Source organism: Nannobrachium achirus, assembly GCF_963921795.1.
Source record: "Nannobrachium achirus genome assembly, chromosome: 16".
In the NCBI taxonomy this organism is placed as follows: domain Eukaryota; kingdom Metazoa; phylum Chordata; class Actinopteri; order Myctophiformes; family Myctophidae; genus Nannobrachium; species Nannobrachium achirus.
The window spans coordinates 19,401,729-19,424,180 of NC_137823.1; the positions used below are offsets into that span (position 1 = coordinate 19,401,729).

The 22,452-nt window shown below is 42.1% G+C and overlaps 1 protein-coding gene across 1 annotated transcript in view; it reads right to left on the bottom strand.

Annotated features, from left to right (window-relative positions):
• Positions 1-22,452, bottom strand: part of LOC308300873 (pleckstrin homology domain-containing family G member 3-like) — a 70,283-nt gene that overhangs the window by 42,087 nt on the left and 5,744 nt on the right. Inside the window, exon 2 of the mRNA XM_080744769.1 lies at positions 19,710-19,758. Within this exon, the coding sequence (XP_080600895.1) occupies positions 19,710-19,758 (49 nt within the window). The remainder of the gene's footprint in view (positions 1-19,709; positions 19,759-22,452) is intronic.

Sequence of the window (22,452 nt, forward strand, 5' to 3'; positions counted from 1 at the left end):
CACACACTTAAGGTACAGAGAGCAGCTTGCGGTCATGATACATACAAAGTAAAGAGGAGAGGAGGGGAGAGGATGACTTGAGGAATGTGAGTCAGTACAGTATATTGTCGGTATACGTTATAAGATTCATTCCTCTTCGCAGAACTATTAGTTATGGGCATAATACACACACACACACACACACACACACACACACACACACACACACACACACACACACACACACACACACACACACACACACACACACACACACACACACACACACACACACACACACACACACGAGAGGAAGTTCAAGTCAGTAACAGGCGGCAAGGCAGCTCTGCTGGATATGAAGGAAGTGGAGCTTACAAAGTGCTTTTCAGCCCTGCAGTTGTCATTAATGGCTTATAGGTGTGTGTGTCCCTGCTGGCTGCAGAATCATTAATTAATTAATAATTAATTACAATGGGGGAATTAACCTGGACTTTACACTTGATGTCATAATCATTGTCATAGATACTTTAGGCTTTGAAGTCCCTAGTTTAAAGTCCTCTTTCAATTACCATGATATGCGTTTTTGTAATATTGTGGTCCCATAATTCATGTAATAATTGATGATAAAGACAAATAATCTGTATTGAAACTATAGGGATTACAGGTAAACAAATTAACCTTTCATCTATCTAAATAGCATACTGATCTAGGATAGATGGGTCAAGTGCTATACGAATCAGATGAGTGGTCCGGGGGCCACCCGTGGTCATTGAGGGAGTTCCAGGTGGTCCCCAGCTAAATGACAAGAGTTGGTTGGACCCTTATAGATCATTTAACACTTGAGATGCTCTCAAGCAGTCTAGATTGTACAGACCACACACACAAACAATAGTGAACTATAGTGATGCTATTGTATAGATCAGTGGTTCCCAAACGTTTTAGCTCCATAGCACCATAAAGAGAAATCGTCTCTCCAGGACCCAAACTAGTGAAAATAGACAATCTACAAGCGCACAACATGTCCTTGTAGATCTACTATTTTCACTACAAACACCGATGATGATTAGTGTTTCCAGTTTGTTTGACAAGAATGGAACAAGAAAGCAAGGAAGGAAGCAGCCCAATTTCTTTACAATATGGCTGCCAGGCACGTGCAGAGAATGTTAGAGAGGCAGGGGCTGACATTTCTAAAAGGGCCTTTTGGTGAAAATATAGAAAATAGCAGACCTCCAAGCTTCTTGGAGGTCGGCTATTTTCAGTGCTTGATACCACACTGAAGTAAGCACAATCAAGTCAATACTGGAGATGTGGTGTATGGCATGGATTCCTTCAACATACTGTAAGATGCTGCATTCAAGTTCAGGAGAGTTTGGACATGGCAATTCTCTTGAATGCTGCCTGTAGTCTAGTAAATCTAGGGAAAAAATACACTCAGGTTGGACAAAATTGTATTATTTAGTTTTTCAACTGATTCTGACAGAAAATTATGTCTACTAGCCAAAAAATCTACCCTGATCTGCTCACTGCAAATACCCACAGTGGCCAAATCAAGTTGGCTCCCATCGACTTTCTATACAGGAGGAAAATACCCAGAAAAAAAAATCTGCTTTAAGTAGGATGTGAGGGGTCTAACTAGGGTTCTACCACTTTTTCTAGTCACATGTTCAAATACTGGATTCTGATTGGCTAAATTCCGGAGGTTATGACAAAACAACTGCCGCAAAGTTGTATGAGGACTTGTCCGAGATCAATGCACCTCAGTGTACATCCGGGGACTTCAGGAGGTAGTCGGAACACCTTTCCCCCAACCAACAAATGACGGTGGCAACGGTCCTATGTTTACTAACGTGCATGCTATAGTCGCCGATTTATTTGGATCCAATGCAATCCGCCAACTTTAAAGCCCCTTTTCTCTGAACCTATGCCTTTCTGGAAGCGAACAGCCTCTATTTACGGCCGGAACGGTACTTCTAACTGACGTTAGCTTAGCTGTAAGCTAGACGCATGGATTAGTATGGAGTTGGCGCCATCTGTTGGTGAGTAGAAGATGTTGTTTGTGGAACTATCTGCTGTCTCGCGGAAGTTTTATAGGCAATAATGATTGTAACTTAAGATCCTTGCAAGTTACAACTATGTGTTTTCTTTCATGTATACGGGAAAAAGTGGTAGAAAAGCTATTTACCACTCGGGGTCGGACATTATGCTCTCATAATGTCCTGAGTGAGGGTGTTATCGGACTCGGCTGCGCCTCGTCCGATAACACCCTCACTGCGGACATTATGAGAGCATAATGTCCTCTCACTCGGGGTAAATTGCTTACGTTTGACATGATGCTGAATCCATTGCAAGCATTTGTTTTGCACAAAAAACATTCCTTGGGCTAACAATGGCCCCAGAAAATGATGGTTTAGTGATGAAAAGTGATGAGTCATCACTTTTCCACAGTTTTGTGGGCGTTTTATGGGGCCAATGAATGTTTTTGTGCAAAACAAATGCTTGCAATGGATTCAGCATCATGACAAACCCCTAGTTAGACCCCTCACATCCTACTTAAAGCAATTTCTTTTCTGGGTATTTTCCTCCTGTATAGAAAGTCGATGGTAGCCCAACTTGATTTGGCCACTGTGGGTATTTGCAGTGAGCAGATCAGGGTAGATTTTTTATCCTGGCTAGTAGACCTAATTTCCTGTCAGAATCAGTTGAAAAACTAAATAATAAAATTTTGTCCAACCTCAGCCTTATTTTTACTGGACTAATGGCATGGAATTGGAAAGAGGGCATTTGCATTTCTTTCACCATAGTGAAAACTGCATTCATGTTCTGGAGAGGGCACTTTTTACAGACGGATAAAAGGGCAGGGACTCAAGCCCCCTTTGATATCTATGTGTGCGCCTGATGGCTGCTGTGCATAGAGCCTAATACCAGACCATTGTGGTGGTGTCCAACCCCATTTGTGGCATTTTGTGCACGACGGGCCACTACCGCAAACTTTGGAAGCCAAGGGAAACGGAAGACATCAAATCTGCCCTTTGGTTCTCAAGCTAGGACGTCTGTGAACCACTAGTCTAAGAGATCCCATCAGCCAGACCGACATGCCATAGCCTGGAGGGATGACAGCTGTAGGATCATTCATTCTGATAATTGACATAGACTATGCCAATTATCAGAATGTCACATAGTTGTAAATGACAGATTTGAAAAGGTACTCTGTTTTTGAGGTTGTTGGCACTGCTATCAGTCTGCACAACAAAAATGACGCTGACTGGCCTAGTGCGTAAGCAAGATTAGCTATACGCACACACATGCATGCAGGCCGTTTGATGGCAGTGACCTATCACCAGCTTTGAAGTGACTAGAGGCTTAGAAGAACAGAGAATACTAGTGTGTGTGTGTGTGTGTGTGTGTGTGTGTGTGTGTGTGTGTGTGTGTGTGTGTGTGTGTGTGTGTGTGTGTGTGTGTGTGTGTGTGTGCGTGTGTGGATACAGTGAAGGTCAGGTCAAACTGTGCAGCTTCCTGTGTGATGCTGTCTGCCCGGTGAGGACGCTCTGTGATTGGCCATAGTCTTTGCTTTGACTGGCGGTTCTGCCTTGGTTGCCTTGGTAAATGCCAGGATAAAACTCATAGTCTGCCCTACACATAGTAATAGGGCTGTCACAATTATTACATAATCGTCTAATCGTGATTATTTGACATTATCGCAATTATTTTGTCATAATCGTGAATGTTGAAAAATGTCCAAAATAGTGGAAATAGCAGATCTACAAGCTCACGTGAGCTTGTAGATCGGCTATTTCCACTATTTTGGAGAGGACATTATGCTCACAAGCTCACGTGAGCTTGTAGATCGGCTATTTCCACTATCAAAGTTATTTTTTAAGTAGTAAGTTGTCAAATATGTCTGTAATTTCTTTGTATATTTAGGTTATGTCTCATATCTACCATGTACAACTTCAAAGCCTAAAAGCCAAACAGAAATGTAATTATCAACGACAAAAACACAATTAAATCGTTAATCGCCAATTATTTGAGTGACAATTAATCGTCATGTAAAATGTCATATCGTGACAGCCCTACATAGTAATAAAGGCAGGCCCATAGCAGGAACCCCCCAGGCCCAGCCCAAAGGGAAAATAAAGGTATCTATCTACAGTATCTATCTACGTTTATGGAAGCATGATTGTTATTGCTTAAACATGAAACTTTAGAAATGTAGTGCTGCTTTAAGCCCCATTTCACATATAATAAAAAGAATTGCAGATTGACAAGCTCACAACATGTCACACATATTTCACTATACATAGGCCTACTGTATATGTATATATATTTTTTAAATTGTACTTTGTAAATAGTACTTTTGAATACTTGAGTATTTACTGGAGTACATCTTGTCCAGCCCAGAGGGTGTTTGTTTGTTTACGCGACGCCTCCATCCCAGGAGGGAGGGGCTAGGATAATACCAGCTTGTCTGCCCAGCACAAAGGCTTTGTTGTGTGTGTGTGTGTGTGTGTGTGTGTGTGTGTGTGTGTGTGTGTGTGCGTGTGCGTGTGCGTGTGTGTGTGAGACAGATGACACAGAGTGAACAAGAGCCTTGACACTGCCAGAGAGCAGCAAATCAACACATCCACTCTTGTCTTGCTTTTCACCAGAGCTCTTCTGAATGTGGAAAGAAAATTAATTAAAGTATAGAGATAAAAATGTATAAAGATTGATAAAAACGAATCAAATTAATCAAATAAATGTTATTTTTAAGTTTTCTCAGTTATTATGTCAGTAGAAGCACACAACGGCCCAGGTCTAACTAGCACGCAATTCAATTGTCTTGACTACACTTGTACTGTTCTCCATTTTTGTCTAATAAAACAATCAATCAATCAATCAAAAGAGAAAGCAAGGGAGGAAGTGTGTGTGTGTGTGTGTGTGTGTGTGTGTGTGTGTGTGTGTGTGTGTGTGTGTGTGTGTGTGTGTGTGTGTGTGTGTGTGTGTAGTGCAGTGCACTGTGCACACGCATGTGGACACGTTTAGAATACTTACTCCAATGACATCAACAGTGGTCAGTTCCAACAGATGTCATTAATGCAAGAACAATAGCTTCTATTTCAGCATGCTAACTTTCCAGGTATAGAGAGAATGGCTGTCGTTTTTATTAGCTTGGAATCCTCATCGATGATGTCACTGGTAGGCAGGTTTCACACCAATGTCCACCAATGAGACACAGAGTGAGTATGACAGAAACATAGTTATGCTTTAACTATTGAAAAAATAGCAGATATAAAGCTCACAGCCTGCGAGCTTGTCAATCTGCTATTTTTGAAAAATCGTGAAAATTAGAATTTTGACCCGATTCTATAAGCTTTAAGGTTTTTTGAAAAAAACTATGTTTCTATGTCAGCAATCTGGCCAGCCATCGTCAAAGAAAAGCTCCTTTTCACTTAACTGGAGCTCAGTTACTCTGTTCTTGAGAGACTACTATGTCAGCGGTTCTCAAACCTTTTCATGCGAAGGACCCCCAAAATGATATGTATTTGGCCACGGACATCCACCTCAAAATATTTAGTTCCAGGGACCACCCAGAAGCAAAATTTGAGTTACAAACGTTTGCTTTGAAAATACATGTAATCAAAGATTTGCACACATTTTCACAACTTTTTCAAAAAATAGCAGATCTACAAGCTCATAGCGTGGCACTCGGTGCCGCGCTGCGAGCTTGTAGATCTGTTATTTTTCAAGGGTTAAAGCATTCAATAATTCTAGGCCTAAATGGGTTAAGCAATATTACACGAGAGGGTGTGCATTATCATGGTTATTGGCAGGAACAAGCCGGCAGGGGAGTTCCGTAGGCAGGGCTGAAGTGCTGTGTATTTTCCTCTCAAAGATCACCTGACTGGCATTTTTACGCACTCTGACATTTATCAAAAACAAACACAGAAGACAAACACACCTGTTGTGTCCCACTGCGGTCTCCACACACACACAGGGTCGGCAACTGTCTCTTGAAAGACGGAACTGTCCCTATAGAGCTGTCACGATTACAACTTTAAGCTGACGATGATCACACAAATAATCTACGACTTTCATTGTTTGGCATTGGATATTGGAACTTAATAAAAACGTAATTTCTGTTAGCCTTTTACGCTTCGTAATCAGAAATTGCACAGGGGGCCTGGCCGACTGGCGTAGCGGTCAGGCACCTAGGCTCAATGCAGCCTGACAGTCTCGGCCTGCCAGTAGAGCTGGCACGATTACTGACAATTAATTATCACACAAATAATTGTGATTAACGACCGGAACATTATGAATACAAGCTTAATTTCTCTTTGTCATTTAGGCTTCATAATCACTAACCTCACAGGGCAGATTACTGACATATTTAATAATGTTATACTTTAAAAACATTTCGGGAAAATAGCGGAAATAGCTGATCTACAAGCTATTTCTGCTATTCCTCAAATTGTTCAACATGGAAATGATTATGATGTCAGATGATTAGGCTATACCTGTCAGACTGCGTAGCAGATCTTTTTCTGGGCATGCCTTGTCTTTATTAGAATTAAGGACATTTCAGAAAGTCGGCGACTCCATCCCAACTAGCCTAGCGCAGCTAGACAATCCACCCATGTTAAAACAAGGAGGGGATGTACTGCAGTTAGTTAGCTGCATTAGTATATAGTCTGGCCAAGCCAGGCTACATCCAAACAGCAAGTCCAACCATCACATTAAAACCACATGAACCCAAGTGTTAAAATGCTTAAAAAAAAGGATAGCATGCTATTTAGGTAAATGCCAGGTTAATTGTTCACCTGGTAGCCTATAGTTTGTACAGAATGTTATTTAGATAGCATGTTGTTTAGACAGATGCTAGGTTCATTGTTTACCTATGACTACTAAGGCACGTACTGACTACATTGCCTCTCTGCATTCTTTGTATGCGCTTACCTTGCTTATTGTCTCTGTGGATAAAGTGTGTGTGTGTGTGTGTGTGTGTGTGTGTGTGTGTGTGTGTGTGTGTGTGTGTGTGTGTGTGTGTGTGTGTGTGTGCGCATGCGTGCGTGCGTGCGTGCGTGCGTGCGTGCGTGCGTGCGTGCGTGCGTGCGTGCGTGTGTGCATGCGTGTGTGCTTACTAGGGTGATGGGCTGGAAGTCTTCTTTTTAAGGGGGTCATCAGTCAAAAACAGTAAAACACAGACAAGCACTTATCTAAAGGGATAAAAGTACTCCATAAATCCATTTGGATTGAACTGTAAATAATGAGGTTATGGAAACCTTGCTGTAGGAGTCTATGGTGGACATAAAAAGTATTTCTATAAGTCGGAATAAATGGACGAGAATTATTGATCCTCCCTCTGGAGTCGTTCTCTGACGGAAGCAGAAATGTTTGAAGGAACAGCATTAATATCAAAGCTATAGGATAATAAACCACATTATGATGAGTCAGCACACTTATCAGACGCTATTGATCGTCACTGGCGACGTACAAGTGATGATAGGTCTTACTGTAAACGTGGACAGGAGATCATTTATTATGAGGCGTTTCAAAGTCAGATCTTCAAGATGAGGAGGTTTGTCACAGGTGAAATATGCAGAAAACATTCAATGATCATTGCACTTTGGTAGAACCTGGGGTTGTATATTTGCCTGTAGTGTAAATATCGAATAGCTCATTAAAACTGGGAAGGCAAACGTGTCATTTTAGATTTCCGCAACATACTTTTTTCAGAAAGCTCTAAGGATTTAAAACAGTGATTTATATATGGCTACCATGATACACAGCATCAAGTCCTCAGTTAATGTACAGTATTTATGCACCGATTCATAGTAGATGAGGTGATTTACCGTATTTGTACCAACAATTTGTACAAATGTAACCAAATGGTCCATTTGTACACTGTCAGGGTTGTTTAATTTTATTAATATGAATACTTTTTTCATATTAGTCGTAATGCCAAACAATTCCTCCTACTACCTGTCACTGCAGTTGTACTGACTCACCACTCACCAGTCAGTTTAAAAGTGTGGGAGGGATTGTTGATCATCTTTGATCAGTTCTCCTGTGCTCCATGAATTAGCATTTTATAGTCTCCATTCACTGTCATCGTATGGGTCATTCGTTCATACTTGCACGTGCGCGTGCGCGCACACACACACACACACACACACACACACACACACACACACACACACACACACACACACACACACACACACACACACACACACACACACACACACACACACACACACACACACACACACACACACACGCCCTGCCCGTTAGTCATGTGACCCCCTGACACGCCCACCGAGGGGGCTTACAGCGGATTAGCAGCTAATGTGTGCAGCTCCAGGACGTCATCTAATCTGAATACTGGGAAGACTGGAACTCCTGACCCACTGCCCAGGTCCACCTCACACACCTGGGTGCTGTGTTCAGGCCAACACAAATGGGAAAGCAAGACCGGCGGCCATCTCTGGTTCACTTCCCGTATCTGTGTGACGTACAGTAGGTGGTTCACATTTCTGGAACGCACTTCTGAACCATTCTTTAGCCCCGTGGTCATTGAACTAAATATTGGAGCCTATCACAAGCTACACAATCTTCAAACTAACTTTTGCCACTAAATAGCTTCTTTCAGCAGTCCGGGCACCTTGGCTGCAATGCAAGCCTGACAGCATGTCACTCCCCATCTCTCTCTACCCATTTCCTGTCTACTACAGTGGTGGACTGGAAAAAGTACTCACATAGTTTAAGTAAAGTATCAATAGCCTACTGCAATGTACATAATATACTCCGTTACAGGTAAAAGTCTGGAATTCAAAATGTACTTGAGTAAAAGTATGAAAGTAATGTACTTGAGTAAAAGTATCAAAATGTTTGAAAATAGCATATCTACAACCTCAAAACGTGAGCTTGTAGATCGTCTGTTTTCAAATAGCCTAAGTAAGTATAAAATAGGGCTAAAGTGGTTCATGTATGTTTTATGATATTATAATTGGGTTAGGGTTAGGGTTAGTAACTAGTAAGTAAAGTTTTCAAACAAATGTAGTAGTACAATATTTGGATGGGAGATGTAGTGGAAAATTGTACAGTACTTAAGTAAATCTATTTAGTTACATTACACTATCAATAAAGGCAGAAAAAGACAAAAAAGAAAATCCTTTTTAAAAAAAGCTTTTTTCAGAGACAAAATGTAGTTATTATTTAGTCACAAGCTCTTCATACTTTTCATTGGTTCAGTATTTATAAAAAACCCCAAACTTTAAAAATGTTAACTGTGAGCTTGTAGATCAGCAATTTTCGCTACACACAAAAACCTTTCTTAAATAAATTAGGGCATTCATTTATGAATAAACAAAACAAAATAATATGGAGATTTCTGCCCGACCGCAATGATATACAACTATAAAACAATGATATGAACTGTTTTATTATTAACAATTTTACTCATTCGTTTTTTTCTTCCCCTGAATCTACAATCTCACAACCTGCCGTGCTGTGACATTTGGCCGTGCCTTGGGCACCAACAGGTTTGTAATCAGAGATTAATAGTGTAATCTGTAATTAATCTGTAATTACAGCGTTGATCTGGACGTAAACCAAGACGCACTGTGCCGCCGTAGCTGATGGGTAATTTATCCATCCATAGACTGAGCCTGGAATAGAACCAGCAAACAGTGGTGGGAAAAGTACTCAAATGTTTTACTGCTATGTAGAAATGCTCTGTAAGTAAAAGTAAGGAATTCAGAATTTACTTGAGTAAAAGCACAAAAGTAAACAGTACTCAATACTCATTATGCAAAATGTCCTATTTCACAAGTTTTCGAGTGTATACAAATATTTGAGAATAGCAGATCTACAAGCGTACAATGTGTCACATCACGACACATTGTGAGCCTGTAGATAGGCTCTTTTCAAATGGCCGAAAAGTATATAGGAATAGAAGTAAATAGAAGTAAAAGTATCGGAAATTGGAAATACTCAAGTAAAGTACATACCTCAAATGTTTACAGGCCGGGAAGTGGGAACACATTTTTGTGTTAGTACAGTACATGTACAGTTTTTTTTTTTTTTTTTTTTTTTATATTTGACGTTTTTTTTAATGAAAACGTAGGTCAGGTTAGGTCAGGTTAAGTACAGTGCTTAAGTAAATGTACTTATAGTTACTTTACACCACTGCCAGCAACCCTATGACAGCCTGGAGTGATCTAGCGCAACTCATGACATGGATGCACATGCACATGCACATGCACGCGCAAACACACACGTGCGCGCACACACGCGCGCGCACACACACACACACACACACACACACACACACACACACACACACACACACACACACACACACACACACACACACACACACACACACACACACACACACACACACACACACACACACACACACACACACACACACACAGTGACAGTAGTTGAAGAAGTGCACACCACAAATAACTTGAGTGCACTGCGTGTGCACTTTTCAATCTCAGCTTGCACAATAGCACAGGTCAAGCCACAACCACAAGTTATTATTTTATTATAAATCAATCTGTCTTCACTTCCTACCGAGACCTTCCCTTCAGACAAAACACTAACGCCACAGACAGACAGACAGACAGACAGACAGACAGACAGACAGACAGACAGACAGACAGACAGACAGACAGACAGACAGACAGACTCACTCTCTACTGGACTGAGTGTAAAATGTCAACTAAAAGCAAAGCTCAAAACAATGGATTATGTTTCAAAGAGCAGAGAGAGAGAGAGAGAGAGAGAGAGAGACCTTTAGGGCCAAGCCTTTATTGACCTTACCGTTTACCATTTCAAACAGACATCAGGACAGTCCTACTCATCCAAGGAAGATTCCACTAAAATGCATGCTTTAGATGCCCAGAATAATATTAAAACCACATTCACAAGAAAGAGACGGGGAGAAAGCGAGAGAGAAAGAAAGAGAGACAGAGACACGGAGAGAGAGAGAGAGAGAGAGAGAGAGAGACATACACACACACACACACACACACACACACACACACACACACACACACACACACACACACACACACACACACACACACACACACACACACACACACACACACACACACACACACACACACACACACACACACACACACACACACACACACACACACACACAGAGAGAGACACAGAGAGAGAGGCAGAGCAACAAACTCACTCTTTTCAGATCCTAGATAGCTGACGCTCTCATCCAGAGAGGAAGGACTACATGAATAAATAAACAAATAAAATAAATAAATACCCCCAAAAAAAAGATCATATTTGAACTGGGGACCCCCCATCCATGCACTCCAATTGCAGGAGTTGCGTCAGGCCGGCCTTACGTTTAGTTTGACTCGGTTCCACTGATAGATTGTGGAAATGTTCTTCTCTTTCTTGGGAAATATGTAATAATTTGGCCAGTGTGACACTTCTTTTGTTGTAGTTGTAGCTGGAGTTGATTTCTTTTGATGCAGTGATGGTTTTTATTTTAGAGGTATTGGAAAAGGTCTTCAGATTATGATTTAGAAACATGGTTTGTTTACTGTTGAGTGAGAAATCAATGTTGCACATATCACCTGGGGACCCCCTCTCTATCGGTCGGGAAACCCCCAGGGTCCAATATATCCTTACAGGTGGAACCAAATGGACCCTTACAGGTGTATAACTCTATGAGTGTACAAATGGAACCAAATGGACCCTTACAGGTCTGTAACTCTGAGAATGTACAAATGGAACCAAATGGACCCTTACAGGTGTATAACTCTATGAGCGTACAAATGGAACCAAATGGACCCTTAAAGGTGTATAACTCTGAAAGTGTACAAATGGAACTAAATGGACCCTTGCAGGTCTGTAACTCCGAGGGTTAAAGGCACAGCCAACAAGATAAAGCTCATCACCCTACTTGTGCGCTCTGCTGGCGCAAGTAATACAATAAAATATTTATAAATAAAAATAAAATAAATAGAAAAACATAATAATAATCGCAGTAACGAACTGGACACTGTGGTATGCACTAAACAACGGCGGTATTGCGGTTATTGCACCCAGCTCTAGTAGAGAACGAGTGAATCAGGGACTTAATCAGGGTGAATATAAAAGTTGAGTTTCAGTGGGGAGATACTGACACACTTTACAGCTGAAGCATTGAAAGGCAGCATTGTGTCCATTTGGCTCCTGTCCACTTCATTCCCTTCCCTTCACTGGCAGCACAGCAGCAACACACTTTACACAATGCTCATCTTACTGTACTACCTACTGCACACCTTTACAGCAAGGGTTGTCAACCCTTTCAGGCCGTGACAGGCCAAAATAATCATATATTTGAACTGGGGAGCTCACAAAATAATCATATTTGAAATGGGGACCTCCAAAATAATTTGAACTAGGACCCCAAAAAATAATCATATTTGAAATGGGGACGCCACAAAATAATCATCTATCTATAAATGCGACAAATCTCTGTCTGTTTGTTTGTTTGTTTGTTTGTTTGTAATCCGCGTATCTCGAGAACCGGAGGAAATCGGCGCAAAATCGGTCATTGTGACATCACTGCAGTGCCGGGCGCAAGCGCTGACTCATTGTGACATCACTGCAGTGCCGGGCCTTGCCTCGACCCGACAGATATCTCCGTATATGGGCATAAGACTGAGAACTCCATATATGGGCATATGGGCAGATACAGAGATCTCCATACAGTATATGGGCATATATAGACAGATATCTCCGTATATAGGCATAAAAGGGACACAGACCCTAGACCCGACAGATATCTCCGTATACTGAGAACTCCATATATGGGCATCTTGCCTCGACCCGACAGATATCTCCGTATATGGGCATAAGACTGAGAACTGAAATCGGTGCAAGCGCTGACTCATTGTGAGATTTGTGACATCACCTCATAAAAGGCTCTGACATCACGTACGCCACATGAGTCAACAAAAAATCTCTGTGAGTGTGTATGTATGTATGTAATCCGCGTATCTCGAGAACCATTCGTCCCACCGGCACGCGCGTTCTCCATATATGGGAATAAAATGAATGCCCGTATGCGGAGCTGATGTCTGACATCAGAGTTTTCCGCAACCGGTACTGTGTGTCCAGAGATCTTCATATATGGGCATAAGTGGACAAAGACAAACAGATGGTCAAAACGGGTCCTATGACAACAGGTATATTGGGGTTTGCATTAAAGGGTGGGGCATTCATGGGGTTTGCATTAAAGGGTGGGGCATTCATTCCCTATTTCAAATCCGGCACGCGCGTTCCCCACCGCAGCAGGTAGTGCAGTGCTCGGCCTCGACCCGACCCGATACACGATTTTCTGTAACCAGCACGAAAGGTTCGGATTCTGATGTCTGACATCAGGATTTTCCGGAACTGACACTGTGTCTGCATAGATCTCCATATATGGGCATAAAATGGATGCAGACAGCTGATACAGATATCTCCATATATGGGCATAAATGGTCACAGGCAAACAGATGGTCAAAGATCTCCATATATGGGCATAAAGTGGATGCAGACAGACAGATACAGATATCTCCATATATGGGCATAAATGGACACAGGCAAACAGATGGTCAAAACGGGTCCTATGACAACAGGTATAATGGGGTTTGCATTAAGTTTGTCTCCTCCTCCATCTGTTTGTCTGTGTCCCTTTATTCCCATTATGGAGATCTCTGTATCTGTCTGTGCCTCCGACTGTGTTGCAGACACAGTGCCGGTTCCCCCTTTAATGCAAACCCCATTATACCTATTGTCATAGGACCCGTTTTGACCATCTGTTTGAAAAAGCGACAGAGATCTCATATATGGGCATAAAATGGACGCAGATAAACAGATATCTCCATATATGGCATATATGGGCATACAATGGACGCAGAATCACAAAGTTCTCCATATACGGGCATAAAAGGGACACAGACAGACAGATACAGAGATCTCCATATATGGGCATAAAATGGACGCAGATAGACAGATATCTCCATATATGGGCATATAATGGACCCAGAACTATAACTGCAGTGATCTCTATATGGACATAAAATGGACGCCGACAGACAGACAGATACAGATATCTCCATATATGGGCATAAATGGACACAGGCAGACAGATGGTCAAAACAGGTCCTATGAAAACAGGTATAATGGGGTTTGCATTAAAGGGCGGGGCATTCATTCCCTATTTACATTGTTCCGAGTTGGCCAGATCTATATTGTGATAGTTAGTAATCATTTCTATGTTTGTTCAGTTTCTCCCGGTCTCTCAATCTCTTTAAATACAAAATACATTTTCAGGTGGGATACCAACTTGAGGGAAAAAGGAGGCTACCCATGTATCAGCTTAATTGTTATATGTTGTTTCAGTTCCAATTGTGCCTGCTCATTGCTTGGCTTCATCACTTCCTCCTTCGCTTGTTCATCCTGTATGCTGGATGAGTTCTCTCTCATGATTGGATGCAATTGGTATCCCAACCCGAACATGTATTTTCTGTTTACTAAAGAACAGGGGAGACACGGAGTACTGAACACACACTCAGAACATATTTAACAAAACCAGTTAATGCACCTTTAGCTAGTTATAATAACCATGCATAGTAACTACTGTAGTTAAATATGTGTATTAATAAGTCATCTATGTAGAAGGTATAACTTAAAAACACACTGTCCTACTGTAAATAATACTGGAAATCTTCTAATGTATCCCTCACTGCCTGATGATCACAGCTACCCTACAGTATTAAAGCAGATCTAGACTAGGACCACTGTCACCAGCTGAATCAATACATTCATATCATTTACATCAGTGACTGTTAACCTTTTGAATTCCAAGGACCCGCGTCTCATGCATTAGTTCCACAGACACCCTTAAAATAATGTCCAAAACCGCTTTCAGGATTCAAATTCGAAAGCAGCAAAAGTCACAGATCTACAAGCTCACATGCCGCGTTTCGGGCTTGTGGATCTGCTACTTTTGAAACGCTTGTACGACGTTGATCAAGTAGGCTGTACAAAAAAAGGAAAAAAATATGTCCGACATAGATATATAATTACATACGTCTTTCTCTCATCTCTGGCACCCCAATCTACACTGGAAAATCATCTCTTTATTTACGTGTCTAACCAAATGGACCCGATGTGGTTCCATTTAGAAGATAAATGAATAGAATAGAATGTTTTATTGGCAACAATTAAAAGCACAACATTGTCATTAAGAGTGCCAAACATTTGTACACCCTCACAGCCCTATAAAAAGACCTATGCACGGCTCAGTAACGGTCCATCAGTTCCTAAATATCAATCATTTTGCTGGGGACCCCCTGGAACACCCCTCAAGGACCCCTGGGGGTCTGCATCACATACGGTACCAGCTAACCATCTCCCAACATGGGAAAAGTGTTGTGATAGACTGAAAACCCCATGAGAAGAGAATGATGGCGGAGGCTAAACCCTGAACCACAAACCTTCAACACTATCTCCAATCTCTGTCACTGGAAATGAAAACAAGGCTGTCAGTATAAATGTCTGTTATGAAATCCTGACGTACCTTAGATGACGTCTGTCCTCTGTGGAGAAGAGAGCAATCCCATAGCGTCCCCCTTCGTCTGTCTGTCTGTCTGTCTGTCTGTCTGTCTGTCTGTCTGTCTGTCTGTCTGTCTGTCTGTCTGTCTGTCTGTCTGTCTGTCTGTCTGTCTGTCTGTCTGTCTGTCTGTCTGTCTGTGTGTCCACACCAACACACACCTGAACACTCTCTGTACTCTGAGCAGACAGAGCAACTTCTATCCAATTACAGGATGAGAGAGAGAGAGAGAGAGAGAGAGAGAGAGAGAGAGAGAGAGTGTGTCTGATCCTTTCCCAGGGACACCTGTTGGCCAGACTAGAGTACTGCACTTTCTCCTCTCATCTCTCATCTCCCATCCACCTCTCCTCTCCTCTCCTCTCCTCCGAGACAGCCCACTAGCCGATCTACAAACTCACAATGGCGGACACTCTAACTAACCACAAGGCCACTGAGCTGGTCTCAAGAGATTATGACTAAAACGTCACAACACGTTACTATGAGACACGTTGTGAGCTACTGAGCTTGTAGATCAGCTATTTCCACAATCAATTCTTTTTTAAGTATCAAATATGTCAGTAATTTCTTTGTATATTTAGGTTATGCGTCATATCTATATATTCAAAGCCTACAAGCCAAACAGAAATGTAATTGTCAACGACAAAAACACAATTAAATCGTTAATCGATAATTATTTGAGTGACAATTAATCATCATGTAAAATGTCATAATCATAAGCCCTAGTTGAGCAGTGGTCCATTCACTGTGAGCTCTTCTGGAGCTTTTTAAACAGTTTCGTCCCAACACATCCGTCTGTCTCACTAACACCTCTGTTCTGCTCCGCAGCGCTGAATAACATCCACTAAACTCAATTATAGAATCTGCTTCAAAGGAGCTGACAATGCATTCCACTGCTTTGGTTTGTTAAAGAAAACTGTGCAGGCCGATTAAAGGAATGAGACAGATTACCGGTAGGCATGAATTATACTCATGGACTCTGGTGTGGTGTCTATTACCAACAAGAAGTGATTTCTTATGATTATAATTCTTTTGATTATGAGATTATGACTCATAGGATCAGGGTTATTATCAAGCTTAAATGGGGTGTGAGAACCATTGATATAGTGTTTGTTCAGTAACAGTGTTAAACAGCTTTACATTGTGATAGAAACCATTGATATGGAGTGTTTGTTCAGTAACAGTGTTAAATAGCTTTATATTGTGATAGAAACCATTGATATAGAGCGTCGGTTCAGTGACAGTGTTAAACCCTAAACTATCCTAAAACTAAAACTTTTCAGACGACTAAAATATGACTAAAACTAAATGGAATTTGATTTAAAAGATTATGACTAAAACTAAATAAAGATTTGCTGACTAAATTAACACCGACACAGCATCAATATCGGATTAACCATTGTCTATTTTCAGAAAAATCTTGACAAAAGTAGAACAATACGTAATACAACACAAATCTTGTACGGCCTTAAATTAAACCGGGGATCCTTGACATGAAAAGGGTTGAGAGTTTAGGCTACATAATCATATAGGGCAGCCATCGTATCACGTGTGCGTTCCGATTGGCTAGCAGCCCGGCACAGAAGACTATTGTGATTCTGCTGGAGAGGCTAGTGTGAGGGTCAGTCTCTGTCACACACACACACACACACACACACACACACACACACACACACACACACACACACACACACACACACACACACACACACACACACACACACACACAGTACAATCAGCTCAGTGTTGCGGTGGGTGGACTGGACGGTGGGAGAGGTTCTGGTGTTGGACGGTGGTTTTCAAAGTAGGGCTCGTGGGCCCCCCAGGCCCCCACAGCCAGGGGGCGCCCAATTGGAAAGGAGTGGATATTGGAATATGAAACAAAAGAAGAAATAAAATAAAATAAAATAAAGTGTGTCTGTGTCTGTGTGTGTATGTACTATGTACTATTTGAGCATGCCATTATTGTCGACTATTTGAAAAAACGATATACAGAGCAAAAAAAAGACGTCATGTCTTAGTCGAACCGGACCTTTTGACCGAAAAGTTTGGTTTCGGTCAAAGTATGGACAGGCCTTTACTTTTACACTATCGAACCGTTCAATACGAGGGTGTACCGAACCGCATGACCCTGTACCGAACAATACAATACAATACCAGTCCACATCCACATTCCCCTGGAACCCCCTCAAGGATCCCTAGGGGTCCGCAGAGCCCACTTAGAGAACACAATATAATATATTTTTTTAGATGGATCTGTATATTTGAGCATGCCATTATTGTTGTCAATTTGACAAATTGGACGGACAACAATATACTTTTACTTAGGTTTTGGGATCTGGAACTGGAGCAACCGGATCCCACATTGAGGAACCAGAAATCAGTTCCATCACACATTGGAACCGCGAACGGGTTTATCTTAATCACAATGTCACAGCTGGTATGTCCTGTCTGCTATACGGTTACAAAACCAGTGGTTCTCAAACGTTTTGTTTTTGGGAGTGTACAAATGGAACCGAATAGATTTGGTTCCATTTGTATGCTCTCAGAGTTACAAACCTGTAAGGGTCCATTTGGAACCCCACATTGTTAAAGGGAATCGGTAAGGAATGGTAAATTGTTCAAATTCCAACCCCATCTTTGAACAGACACAAACTCAAACCAATGACAACTTCCAAGAGAAAGTCTCCCTCTTTGACCCCCAACCCAGACCTGCCCTGACCTGCAGCACGTTGCACACGCCAAGTCATCATTTTTGCGCAAGATGCATACTTAAAAACAACAGACAACACAGCTAACAATGCTTCATATCCCAACATGTTGATAGCTTGTCGATCCTCTCTTTTTTAACACGTGACTACCTTGCTTGACTGAGCTCCCGCACTCAGGTGGATGGATATAGGCCTACACATTTTCCCCTCCACAAAAAAAAGTACACTTTGAAACTAAACAAACGAATACATCCAAGATAATCCCATAAATGTAAGAAAGTAGAAAGAAGTTGTGAAACTATGACGAAAAATGTTTGTCGACTGCGTTTTTTTCACTGACGAAAACGAAACAAGAACGAAATAAAAACTAAGCTGTGATGACTAAAACTAAGACTAGATATATTGACAATTTTGTCAACAAAATAAAAACTAGACTAAAAGTTAGGGAGGGACTAGTGGAGAAGAGAGTAATTTTATGTTTGGTTGCTCTCAGGTGTTGCATGGTGAAAATAGCAGATCTCACAACGCGTCGCAGCGCGACGCGTTGTGAGCTTGTAGATCGGCTATTTTCAGCATTTACAATGTCATCAAGGCCTGCCAAAATACATTTTAGTAAACTTTTTCAGGTGACTAAATTATGACTAAAACTAAATTACATTTTATTCAAAAGACTATGACTAAAACTAAATCAAAATTTGCTGTCAAAAACAACACTGTCGCAAAGACAGACAATGCTGAGAAGAGAAGAGAGAGCTTATCTCTGTCAAAGATTAATCAAAACATTACTACTACTTGGATTAACCGTAATAATATCACTGTTGGGCATTTGGGGTCTGCAAGGGTCCAACAATAAGGACTGCCCGCAACGTTAAAAAACAAGAAAGGGCAAGCAAAAACCTGTCCAGACATGCCTGGACAGGCAATAGCTGACTGGACCTTTGTACCTATTCTACAATTAAATAGAATGATTTCATTTTGAGGAAACTCGTGTCCTGGAGCGTTTTAAACACACTCACCAGGCAATGGAATTGAGGAATATGTTGCGAGAGAGATACTGTATACGCGCTGCACAGCTAGCAATGGTAGGCTACCCACTACCCCCTAGGCATGGGCAAGTAGAAATGCAGATGGGGACTATAGTAGATTGGAGAGGCACAAAAACCTTGATATAGGAGCACAAAAACCTTGATATAGGACCCTGTACAAGTACATGACCCATAAGGTTCTGTGTGTGCGGTAAGGCCCCCTACTACACTATATTTCCCCACCTAAATCTAAACTCTTCACGGAAAATAGCCAATCTACAAGCTCACAGCTTGTACATCTGCTATTTTCACCAAAAGTACGCTCCAGAATAGGGAAGCTGGGGTTTATATGGTGAGGCTCTGTGGGTGTGTGTGGGGTCTTACCTTCACCCATGGATCCCTCATATGAAGGGGTGACGGATCCTTCAGGCATCTACAGACATGAACAGAAGGAACATAGATATCAACATCTTGTACACTTCAACAGATCTGTTGTTGTAGATGTAACACTACTGTCAAATACAGTCGACTCATAGACACAATTTAAGCATTCAGCAGACGCTATACAGAGTGACTTACACATACTGTATGAGATCGGGGAAAAAACCTTTAAAAAGCTAATATGGTTAATAATCCCAGAAATAGAGTGCAGACTGCAGAAAAACTGCCTCAAATGCCCCAAAGAAACTAAGATCCCAGGTAAACAATGGCATCTGTCTAAACACAATGCTGTCCAAATAACATTCTGTACATTTTAAACTATAGGATAGCAGGTAAACAATGACAACTGTCTACACTCTACAGCATGCTATCTAACTAACATTCAGACAAATCTAAGCAACAAAAACAGTGACAACTTTGTCAAAAGAACGTGTGCACACTTGCAGAGTAAGCCAGCATCTATAAACAAGACGTAGGAGAGGAGTGGACAATAGAGCCACATATTGTATTTAGTGTCATCATGACAACGGACAACAATATACTTTCTATCTTTAACTTAGGTTTGGGGATCTGGAATCGGAAGAACCGGATCCCACATTGGGGCCTTTTCCACCGGGTTCTTTCTTCCGCCTATGGGATGGCAACTTTCTTGGAACCAATTGGTTCGTTCTTGCGAACTGGCCACAAACCAACTTTTTACGGTTCGGAACCAACTCGCTTCTCGGTGGAAAAGCTCACCTTCTGGTTCATCCCATAGGGGGAAGAAAGAACCTGAACCGGTTCTTTGCCGGTGGAAAAGGCCCCATTGAGGAAGCAGAAATCAGTTCCATCACATATTGGAACCGTGAACTGGTTTATCTAAATCACAATATCAGAGTTGCTATGTGGACTTCCTGTCTGCTATATACAGTTACAAAACCGATGGTTCTCAAACTTTTTAACTCTTGAGAGTGTACAAATGGAACCAAATGGGAACCCTATAAAGCTATTACTTTTTTTTTTAACCCATTTTCTCACCCAGTGCCAACTACCTAACCTGTAGTCCTGGTTTCCGCTCTCCCCCTGCCGCGCCAGGGGAATTGGGGAGCACCTGGCTGGCTAGGGGGAGGTAGTATAGAAACCAGGACTACTGCATGTTTTTGTGAGGGCATCTACCCTAGGAGACACGGGGAGAACATGCAAACTCCACACAGAAAGGCCCTATCGCCAACCCCACCTAGGGTGTCGGCGGGAATCGAACCCAGGACCTTCTATCTGTGAGGCGAAGCTTTAACCACTGCGCCACCGTGCCCCCCCCCCCTATAAAGCTATTACTAAGTTAGAATTCTGAAACCTTGCAATGAAAAAGAAAGTGTTCCAATGGATCCAATGTAGTTATTACAGTCACAAAGCTCTTGTTAATACTTTTCATTGGTTTTGGGTTTCCACCTGACAGTGACGATATGACATTTAACCAGCAAGGTGTCCTTGTGTTAAAGTTAGCAACACTTTGATCAGTGTGTTATATTCAAAACGGGATCTCTGATAAAATCAAAGAAGAGGCCTGCACACTTGCAAAAAAGAAAAGTAGCTTGCCTATGCACTTTTGTCCATACGCACCTGTCACCAACCTTTGAGGTTTGCATCAGCCTTGTCTTTAAAAGATTATTGCGACCGTAGGTCGCAGTTACTTATACTATCCAAACCTCCACAGGCTGTCCGTGAGTGAGTCAGTCAGTCAGTCCGTCAGTCACACGTCACACGTCACACTCTTGCCCTGCTCATATCTCCGCAACCGTTGCCCCGATCCATGCCAAATTTTGCACACACACTCCTTACCTGCCAAACTACAACCTCCAAGGACCCCCGGAGCTCCAGGGACCCCCAGGTCCCTGGGGGACCCCCAGATGTAAAAAATGACCAAATGTGCTAAACTGACCAAATGACCACCCCAACGGGGCTGCTCACGGGGAATTCCCGGGGACCACCGACTCCTGGTGCTCCAGAACGGATGTAAAAGTGGTGGCGCCCCCAGTGGAGGACCCCCTACACTGCAGCTCACATAAAATGCCGTAACTCCGGCTAGGAGCGACCGGGACAGCCGGGGCCGGTACCTATTTGTCCGCCTTGGCGGCGCGGAGACCCCACCCCTCATTTCTCACATGGCCCTCTTCTAGCGCCACCATGAGGCCGATTCTTGCAAAACACATTTTTGGACACTGCTCCTAAAATGTTTGCCCTAAAATCACGCAAATCGGTACACAGTATGTCTACACTGATCCCATCAACATGAATCTGTCCCATATAGCGCCACCTCCAGGCCGATTTTTAAAAAGACATTTTTGGACACTGCTCCTACAGATTTTGCCCTAAAATCACGAAAATCACTACACAGTATGTCTACACTCATGTCATCAACATGGATCAGGAAGATTTTGGAAAAACTAATTTTTGCCCTATTTGTGGAGATAAGTGACCTACGGTCGCTTATCTCCCGATTAGGGAGTCTTACTGGTAGTGTGTTATAAAATGGAAATGTTTAATAGCACCTATAATAATACACCTGGATGGAAGCACGGCATGTAAGGAACACTGTCAGACAGACAGACAGACAGACAGACAGACAGACAGACAGACAGGCAGGCAGGCAGGCAGGCAGGCAGGCAGGCAGGCAGACAGACAGACAGACAGACAGACAGACAGACAG